This window comes from Pseudopipra pipra, chromosome 1 (genome assembly GCF_036250125.1).
Source record: "Pseudopipra pipra isolate bDixPip1 chromosome 1, bDixPip1.hap1, whole genome shotgun sequence".
NCBI lineage: Eukaryota > Metazoa > Chordata > Aves > Passeriformes > Pipridae > Pseudopipra > Pseudopipra pipra.
Genome location: NC_087549.1, coordinates 111,081,596 through 111,092,202, shown reverse-complemented (window position 1 = coordinate 111,092,202; position 10,607 = coordinate 111,081,596). Strand labels below are relative to the sequence as shown.

At 41.3% G+C, this 10,607-nt stretch overlaps 1 protein-coding gene across 1 annotated transcript; it reads right to left on the bottom strand.

The window, feature by feature from the left end:
- LOC135422229 (C-C chemokine receptor type 5-like) lies at nucleotides 1-9,610 on the bottom strand. The gene is made up of 3 exons (XM_064671302.1): nucleotides 9,540-9,610; nucleotides 3,982-4,132; nucleotides 1-3,354 (listed from the first exon to the last, which is right to left on the bottom strand). Exon 3 carries the CDS (start codon nucleotides 3,341-3,343, stop codon nucleotides 2,273-2,275), a length of 1,071 nt encoding a protein of 356 aa, XP_064527372.1. The 5' UTR covers nucleotides 3,344-3,354; nucleotides 3,982-4,132; nucleotides 9,540-9,610; the 3' UTR covers nucleotides 1-2,272.
- Between the last annotated feature and the right edge of the window lie 997 nt (nucleotides 9,611-10,607).

The following is a 10,607-nucleotide window of genomic DNA, read 5'->3' as shown; positions in this document are numbered from 1 at the left end:
TACAATTTTCCAGATACAGATTTTATTAATTTCACTGCATTAACATGAAAACAGGAAGAGACTTAATTCCAAAAAGATAATGATTTAAAATAGAACACAGCAGTAGTAATATCACAGTTACAGTAGAGTTTGTATTACGCTGAACTAATTTATGCTTTAATATTGAAAAGGTGCTTTTGCTTTGTTTCAATAAGAAGTACAAAATAAAAGAAAATATTATTTCCAAGCAAGAAAGTTTACTGTGAGGGCAAATTTTGGTCTTTCATTTCTTCTATCTATGGCTATAAACCACACAAGGTAGTGGCCAGGTAATAACAGCTGATGGGGCCAGATAATAACAGGTGATAGGATAAGAGCTAACAACTAATAGAAACGTGCCTAGGCATTATAAGGCTATAGGGGGAAGAGTGTCTGCACCACCTAGATTAAGGCATGTGATACCTAAATTAAGAGGTTGGCATTTCCAGGTCCTTCTACAGCTGGACAGGTAATCTTCCTCTGAGACTATTTAAATCCTATGTCTGCTTCTGCCCCAGGCACTTCTTATTCTCTACTGAGTGCCTCACTGAGGCACCCTGAAGAGATTTGCTGTAATTTAGACATCTGCATCACATGCACAATGTTAAGTAGTGTGGAGTCCCCTCTGGTATCCTTACCTCAGATTTCCATAAGCAAGTCCTTACATGCATGAGCAGTGCCCTTTGAAATAAATGGGGAGAAAAAGGGAAGGACAGCTCACTTGCCTAAGGAGTGCTCCCCTGCACTTCCATACAGTTTGAAGTAAGAAACTCTCTGCTGTGCCCCTCCTTCCTCTTCGTTGTTAGCACCATGTCCCTAGAATAGCACTTTCTTTTACAGGGAAACTCCTAGTAATGGAATAAGTGTATGGCCATAGAACAACACGGAGCTTAAAGGTCTTGCGTCTTCAATCACCACGCAGTTCTCATTGAGGCACCAGTTGGCTAGAGGCACTCTTCTCCTGGGAAGACAGAGCAAGTATGACTCCTCTGGAGTTGGCTGCTTTTGCAGTTCCAAGGCTACTGTCTTCCTAAAAGTGTATCCCAAACATCAAACTTACTGTATGTGTGAAGAGCATGTTTGTCTCATACAGAAACCTAACCCGACACACTTGTGTCGTGTGTTGCCACATAGACTCTTCTTCTACACACTTGATTTATCTGTCCAGAACTAGGAAGGCCTCCTCTCAGTACTGTGTCATAGTCTCCAAAATCCTTCAGATGTTTTTTTCATACTGAATCTTGCATAGCAAATGCTGAGGTAATTTTCATTCTGGCCTTGTAGATCTTTGCTGAAGTGCTTCTATTGGTTAAGTTTTTTTTTCTTGGAGGGATATGATTTGTCAGAAACAAGCTCATGTTTTTTAGGCTGGCATCATTGTCTTGTGCAGTTGGTGTGTACAGTTACATGAAAAATTTCACCCACAAAAATCACAATGTTGCTGATTAACAGCCCACTTTGGAAAACATCAGTAACAGAACAGTGATATGGCAGATATAAAATTAAAAAACTAAAATCAAAATACTATAACTTAGTCTCTAGTTGAGAGGATTATGTTCAAAAATGGCTACACTGTTGGCTAACTGATAAACCCTTGGGTTAAATGGTCCCAGTAAGATAAAGGTCAGTCAAGTCTCCTATCAGAGAAGGGATATTATCTTGGTATAACTCATATTAATGCTTAAATTCCTTTTTCTTTAAACATCTTTTATTCGCATGGGGAAAATAAGGAGTAGGAGGGAAAAAGGAAGAAAACTAAAAGCCTCTCCTTATCAAGTACTTGACCATGTTGCAGAAAGAATACAGACATTTCCAAGAGGTACTTCACTAATATTGAATAATAAACAGGTAGATCAATCCCCAAAGCTTCCTCCCAGTGTTTATCTTACAGTGTTTACATAACAGAAATGGATCTTGTGAGATGACCTATTACTCCTTACTCTTTGCAATATTGTATTTCCACGGGGTAAATCTCACTGGATAGAATTTTTGTAAAGAAACAGAATCATACTATTCTGGGTACCATTCAAATCTTGATGTGCTACAGGTATGGTATTAATATTTCCTGGAGAACTCATTGATTCTCTTAGTTTAACAATGGGAAATGCTGTAATTCCAGGGAACAGTTAACCACAAGAATTGAGGGTCATACAGTTTTCAGTAGTGGTCGACATAAAGATCTTAAATAACATCAGGCAGTCCTTAAGGCAAAGCAAGTGGTGCAACATTTACTAACTAATGTTCTGATGTAATTTTACAGTCCAGTAGAGATGTCGTGCTCTGCAGTGGATGCTGTGAATGTGGAACTGACTCTTTCTAATTTTTCCTGATAAAGACTTGGACACTTTCTGCAAAGGTGAGCTGCAACGTGCTTTCGGAAAAAGGCGTGAAGATATTTCCTAAATTTTTCTCCAACAAATGCATAGATCACAGGATTGATACAGCAGTGGATCATTGAGATTGTTTCTGTCACTTGAATTGCTTTCTCCAGTTGGCCTTTGATATCACAATTTGGAGTGAAAAGTGAACCTTGAAATGTATGCAAAAAAGAAGAAATATGGAATGGTGTCCAGAAGATGAAGTAAAAGATCATGATCACAAAAATAAGTCTGACTGCCTTCTGTTTTTTCTCACACTTAGATCTCAATAATGTTTGAAGAATTTGTGAGTAACTGAAGATCATAATGAGCATTGGAACAATAAGTCCCAGAATGTTCATCTTTAAAATAAAGGAGTACTTCCAATTTATTGTGGAATCACTTGGATAATGAGCACTGCAAGTATAACGTGAACTTTCCTTCTGAGTTTTGTGAAATACTATCCCAGGAACAGAAGCTAAAACAGCAACAGCCCAGGTGATGATGCTGGTGAGGGTGCCGTAGGCAACTGTCCTGGCCTTTAAAGCAAACACCGCGTGCACTATGGCCAGGTACCTGTCCAGGGTCAACAGGATTATGAAAAAGATACCACTGTAGAAGCCAAGGAGGTAGACACCTGAGAGAATTCGACACAGCGCCTCCCCAAAAATCCAGTCGTGAACTGCGTAATAAGCCCAAAAAGGGAGAGAAAATACAAATAGCAGATCGGAAATTGCCAAGTTGAGCAGGTAGATGTCAGTCATACTCTTCAACCTCTTATATTTTACCAGGATAAGGATAACAAGCATGTTGCCTGTCAGGCCAAATATCACTACTAAAGAATAAAGTGGTGGCAAAAGTTTTGCTGCAAAGTGCTTTTCCTCAGTTCCCATGCATGGTGTTGAATAGCCATAGTCGAATTCTGTTGTATATGGCAAGTCGGTGAAGTCTGTTGTATCAATTCCCATGGTGTTTTGGTCTGGAAAGGAAGACAAGGATGGTAAACCAGAGGAATCTCCAAGCTTGGCAGCGAGGAGAATGAAATGTTTTGATGTTCTCATTTGGAATGTGTTGCTGGTGAGGACACAAACATTACTACGTTCAGTGTGAAAGAGAATGATATTGCAGAGCTGCCAGGAAACCCATCTATACATCTGTGAAATCACATTGCTGCATGTTGGAAGTGTGTGTGTCACTTCCCACATGTACACTGCCTGGTGCTTTTTTCCTTCTTCCTGTCAGCTGCCTGACTCAACCAGAAGCAGAGGGAAGTTTGGGGTAGTTTGTGGGTAGTTTGGGGCTGTTGTGCTCACCAGTGGCTTTCCAATGGAGTGTAGAAAGCCAGGAAAGCAGCCACAGGAAAGCACAGTATCTGACACACAGAGCATAGTTGTGCTTCTCCTTGGGACTTGGCCACCAGCTCACTGTGCCAGTCCATCCTGTAGTCCTCACCCAAGGAGGACCAGGCACTGTCCAGGTGTAAATGGTGCCTGCAAAGGCACTGTGGCATGGGTGAAAAACAGCTGACACCAGTTTTTTAGGTTGCTTGTGACCTGGGAGCCTTAATGCCTATGGGAAACAGGACACTGGAAAATACTAAACATACCTGCTGTCCTGTGTGTTGCAGAGCGAGAACTCAGCAGCGTTGGTCTGAGTTAAAATGGCAAACACTGTGTCCTTTAGAGACCCTCTGCCAGGCGTAGGCAATGGCAGCGTGTTGGTTTCAGGTCGCTTTGGAATGAAAACAGTGCAGAGTCCTGTAGAGAGAACGGAGAGACAAACACATTGGCAAATGGCACAAAAGATGAGAGTTGCTGTCAGGATGGCCTCTGACACCTGTGTCTGTTGTGGCATCTTACTGTCAGTTGAAAGACCTCCCCAGTGCTGCTTGGGGATGTAAGGAGTTTTAATTCCTTGTTTCAGTAGCTGTTTACAGGCATGATTCAGGAGCTGCAAAGTTAAGACTTGGCTGAGTGTCTTGGAGGAAGCACAAAGGCGAAAGGTAGATATGAACATTGCTATCTGTGTGCACTACAGTTCTTCATGTGATGTTGTTCTTCACCCTTTGTTATTCAGTGTTTCCAGCGAGGCGACACTGAGGAAGTGCAACCTCTCTGTCCCTTCAGTTTTGGTTTGGGAACCATTGTAGAGACTGAGCTTTACGTGCAAGAAGGAGCCAGGGCCTGGGAGGTGAGTGTGCAGCAAAGCTGTGAAAGCCCCCAGGCCAGTTCTGTTACAGTGGAAGGCCCTCCAGTCACCAAAGTCTTCCCCTTTCCCAAGTCCCAAGTAGGACTGTGAGCCAGGTGCAGAAGAACAGCTATCTTTGTATAACTTGGTCTCTGAAAAGTTGAGGCGAACAGTCTTCTCACAGACCTCTGGAGAACATGGAAGAATTCCCATGTGTCCCATGAGAAGCTGGGAAGAGGATTTTGTGAAGATGAGTGTCAGAGTGGCCAAATGTGCTCCCTGGTCACTTAGTGGGGAAGTGAAATCAATGCCTTTGGTAGCCACTCAAATAGAGCTCCTTGCTGTCTGATTGAAGGGCTGCTCTTTCTTGCTGTGCCATCATGACTGCTTTTCTCAGGCACTTCATGGCAGAGTGGTGACTGCCCGTGGCAAGTTGATGGTTTTGAAATGAGCACCTTCCTGTCAAGTTGATGCCTGTTCTTAGACAAAGGCAACAGACTGCTCCTGACACAGAAGACCAGGCAGGGCCTCTGCCCCAGCTTGCTGTGTGATCTCTGACCGCTCATGTCCCACAGCAGTGTTTGCTCCTTTCCTGAATGCACTTTTTTCAGTGGTGTGGTCTACCCTGTGTGATTGCAGATGTCTTTTACAGACACCACACTCTCAAAACCACGACTTCATTCTCTGTGCACACAAGTTCTGCAAGACTAAATGTAACTGAAGAAACTCAGCCTGTGGCTGGAGTGACACAGAGACAGGCCTCTGGTCTGCTTTTTGGTAGGTAGTCAATTCAATTACATGGTGGGCCATTCTGAGCTGCAGCCTGTGAAATTTCTAAAGTGTCTTAAGCTCATGTCAGCCTACTCAGCAGTTTGAGCAAAAGCTTATTTCCTGATATGTAATTACAGACCATTCAGGATCCAGAGGACTTAGTTTTGATCTGGATTTTTATCTCAGTGGATATATATAATGCAAATAATCTTCTTGAATAAATTTTGTTGGTTACACAGAGTTAAAACAATTTTCTCTGTGGGTATATGCACAAGTAAACATTCACATATATACATTCATATATATATAGTATTGTAATATTGTAGAATCACAGAATAATTTAGATTAGAAAAGACTTCTAATATCATTGAGTCCAACCATTAACATGACAGTGCCAAGTCCACCATGTACCTAAGCACCACATCTACACACCTTTTAAATATCTCCAAGGATGGTGACTCTGATGTTTCCCTGGGCAGCCTGTTCCAATGCTTGATATCCCTTTCACTGAAGAAATCTTTCCTAGTATTCGATATAAATCCCCCCCGGCACACTTAGCCTTGTTGAATCTTTGTATTTGTATACAAAGAAAATAATTAATTTTTTTTTTTTTAGTTTGGAACTTATTCTGAGTTGTAACACCAGCAGAAAATAGTTGTGGGAGCAGCAGAACTAAAGTTAACCGATTCCCTAAAGATTTGTCTCCTTTGCTGTCCAAGTCTTATGTCCTGTGAGGGGTTGATCCCAGCTGGCAGCTAAGCCCATACCGAGTCACCCACTCACATCCCCTGACAGCAGGATGGGGGAAAGAATCAGAAGTGGTGAAGCAAGATAAACTTGCAGGCTAAGATAAAGACAGTTGAATAAGAAAACGAAACTGAAAAAGACCACAAGAGATGATACAACGACAAATGCTTGTCACCTGCTAACAAGCAGATGGATGGCCAGCCCGTCTCTGAGCAATGCCTACTTTGGAAAAACTTCCCCTTGTTTTTTTGCTGAGTATGATCCTTTTGGTCAGTTTGGGTCACTTGTTCCAGCTGTGGTTGCAAGTCTAAAAGGCATCACCATAAGAGCTGCTGTGAAGAAAAGTGAGTCCATCCCAACCAGACCAAGTTCACCTTCCCACTACCAAAACTGAGCTCCTGCGCTATATGATTCACACTGATGCTGGCTAGAAAGACAGCATGTACTGTGACTGTTTTGTTTACTGTCTCTGACCTGTTGGGAAAACTCTGAGCATTTGCATGGCTGAGAAGCCAGATACTCCTCTTCACGACAAGCACAAAATATTAAAAATATTTTCTGAAATGATTTATAAAAAATTCCTTCTCCTTCGCATGCAGGTAATGTTAATCACAAAGAACTCTAGAAAGCTGACCTGGCTAAAAAATTCTTCTGGAAATTACTTGTTTGCATTTGACCTGATGATCTCGGAGGTCTTTTCCAACCTGGTTGATTTTATGGTTCTATGATTCTATGACCTTTTTTTCTTATTTATCTTTAATCATTGTTCCCATTTTCATTTTCATGCAGAAAGGAACATCTTCTGCAGAAGCTGTAGCCCTCGAAAAGAAGTCTGGTTTTAACTCTTAAATTATTTAGGCACAAGCCTTCAAAGATTGGTGTGTTACAACAAAGAAATTTCCAGGTTTATCTCTACCCTTGTGCTTTTTAAACATAATCTTCTGAAACATTCTGATTTGGGAACTTTTGATTATTTCATTTATTTCCCTCTTTTTTTCCTTCCAAAATTACAAATGAATATCCAGAAAGTCTTAATTATTTTAATTTGAGTGGCTTTTGCATTTTCTGGACTGCATGTGGACATCAGTGCCCACTGTCTTGCCCACACTCCCACAGTTTCTGCATGCACAGGGTAGTTTTATTGCTAACAGAAAGTCTGAATGATTTTTACAAAATTGGGCAACAATGTCAAGCCTAATGTAGCAATCAATATAAGATTCTCCTTTGTGCCCTCCTTCCTTTCTAATTTATTCTGTGTTCTAAGCACGCAGAAGCATCTACACATATGAGCAGTCCAATAAGAGGCTACTGTTGTTTCGCCTTGGAGGACTGGTTATGTTCAGAGTTGCCAAAGAAGCTGGATACAGAGAGGCGTGACCAAGCCATGGGCCAAATGCCTGCACCCTGGAAAAGAGTTCTTGCAGAGAAAATGGGGCTACATCTTGGATGGGAGAAAATTTGGTCTGCTTAATAATTGAAGCTTTGTGGTCCCAAATAAACATAATTTCATTTCTTTAAGTTTTAACAAAGCTGCACTCATGGCAACATCACAGATTCCTGTAACGAAAATGTAGCTCTGAATCATGTCTTTTCTGTATTTTGGGTGCTTCAAGAGAAGCCTTGCTAGCTCTTGAGCATTAGTTGCTATCTATACTGTGTCACCTTTAGCTGTAAAATGCCCGGGTGCCAGTATGACTATCAGACATTTCCATGTAATTCAAGCAGAGAGGCTCCTGAGTTGCTACAGTGACTTACTCAGGTATGACAGTTGTCACAGCTGAATGAGTCTGCAGTACCCTAAAGGGGATTTGGACAAAGTTTCCTCACAGAAATCAGAGTAAGTAATAACAAGTTAGAAGAGCGCCTGTGCATTAATGGAGCCACTTAGCTCAAAATTTAATGGCCCCAAAAGTTCCCTTTCCCTTGTTACAGTCTAAGACAAGATTTCTCTTTTGAAATGCATGAGTAGGTAACAGAGTAGGTAACTGCCCTTGCCCTCACTCTCCTCCTTTTACAAATGCCAGTGCTTGTCATACAGAAAAAGAAACTGCTTAATGACTTGTAGTCAGCTTAAAAGTGTGTCAGCAGCTTCTAGGGCACTTTATAGAGAGATGTATAATGTAGCATAGAGTAAAACTGATACTCAAATAACAAAAAATAATACCCCATATTCTGATAGCAGGTGTTGCAAGAGGAGTAGCCAGTGTTTCCCACTAATAGTTCTATCTCTTTAACTTTGACTTTCCAGGAGGAGAAAAACTACAGAGAAAACTCTGCGCAGACACCTGCACTTTCTTGGAGAGCAAGCATAGATGTAGGAACATTTCTTGTTACCAAAAAAGATGAAGAAAAAGATGAAAGTGTAAACTAAATGCTCCATGTAAGTCTCTGAACTGATAGTTTCCTTTGAACACATCTTTTCATGTGGTAGTTGCCACAGTCTTTCTTTCTATGATTTGACTAGGGAAAGAGCCCTTTCCAAAATTAAACCTTACTTGGAAAACCTCGCTTGGAAACCCTCTTCCTCTTTTATAACAGCTGAGCATTAGAAACATTTAGAATTGCTTGCCTCCTAACTGGTGAGGTTTTTTCAACCTTGTAGAACTTTCAAGGAAAAATCTCTTCTGGGCTGGAAAAAACAGGCTTAATTCTCTGTGAGCCCTCAAGATCCTATTCTTTCCATTCCCCATCAAAACCAGAGAGACAGTCCTGCAAAAATTCTGAGCTTTTCTGAAGTTAAATAGAGTGAGTCTATGTGGTCCCAAGAAAAGAGAAGTAGGAATATATTCTTACCCAAACAATTCCAGTGTAGCACTGATTATTTTTATTCATGTAAAACCTCATGACCAAAAATTGCAACCCAGATCATGACTGGGCATAAAACTGATATCTTTAGCTGAGATATGGAATACAGGCTTTTTAATGTGGTGACTCAGAGACATCACATTAAAAAGAGGACTCAATCGCAAAGAACATATCCCTTTAAAATACGATAGTGAAATAGTTCCTTTAAGAGATTAAGTGCTTGAATAATACAGAGAAGCCATGTGATAGGATAGTGATGAAGAACATCTGCCATCTGCATCTGATAGGGCAAGATGTGACTTAGATATGGAGAGATTAGATTAAGTGTGCAGGATTTAATGTCTGACAAGTTTCTATCCTTAGCAGAATACATTTGCAAGCTATTGACCTCCTGGAACAGCTTTGAAACCAAGACCCTGTAAGTTTTGGTAGAAAAAAAGATTATTTTCTACAACACTTGTCCAGTTCAATTCTCTACTTTCATATTTCACCTTATCCACACTGTAAACTAGTTACAAGACCCGATTGTTTTTACAGATAGTATTAGTTCTACTACTACTGTCATTAGGCACCTATACTTCCCCACATAGTGAATCTGTATCTATAGATACACATTAAGATGTAAAAATAAGGAAAAAAAAATTAGCTACTCACTGATTTATCAAGCTGGTTTTGTCTGACTGTGTCTTCTTCTCCTTTGTGAACAAACACATACTTAAACCCTATATCTGAAAATAGGAAACAGCACTTCCTGTGTGATCTATTGCAAAACGTTATTACAGGAATCAAGGGTCACGTTCTTCTTTTCTGAAAGAGCTCAGTTTCCAGGCTGAGGGATGAAGACTTCATAGGTGTCTACTTGTTCTACTCCAGATGGAACTGGAGCAGTCAGTATTCGAACTACTGCATCTCTACAAGGGTAAGACTGGCTGGTTAAATTCAATAAAATCCCCTTCTCAGGATGATAAGTATTTCTATCTGCTCTAGACACTTCTAATCTAAACTTAGTATCAGTTTAAAGCCATTGCCCCTTGTTCGGTCACTACATGCCCTTGTAAATAATTTCTTTCCATCTTTCTTTTAGGTCCCTTCAGTTACTGGAAAGCTGCAGTTAGGTCACTCCGAAGCCTTCTGTTTTCCAGGTTGAACAAACATAATTCCCTCAGCCTTTCCTCATAGGAAAGGTGCTCCATCCCTCTAAGCATCTTGGTGGGCCTCCTCTACACTCGCTTCAACAGGTCCATGTCTTTCCTGTGCTGGGGAGCCCAGAGCTGGATGCAGAGTTCCAGGTGGGGTCTCACCAGATTGGAGTAAAGCAGCAGAATCACCTCTCTCACCCTTCTGGCCACGCTGCTTTGGTGCAGCCCAGGACACACTTGGCTTTCTGGCAGTGAGCACACATGGCTGGGTCATGTCCAGCCTTTCATCCATCAGCATCCCTTAAATCCTTCTCAGCAGGGCTGTTCTCGATATGTTCATCCACCAGCCTGTATTGATACCGGGGGTTGCCCAAACCCAAGTGCAGCACCTTGCACTTGGTCTTGTTAATCCTCATGAGATTCCCATGGGCCCATTTCTCGATCTTGTCCAAGTCCTTCTGGATGGCATCCCGTCCTTCACCTTGGTCTCATTTGCAGATTTGGTGGGGGTGCACTCAATTCCTTTGTCTACATAATTAATGAAGATATTAAATAGTGCTGCTCCCAATATGAACCCTGAGTG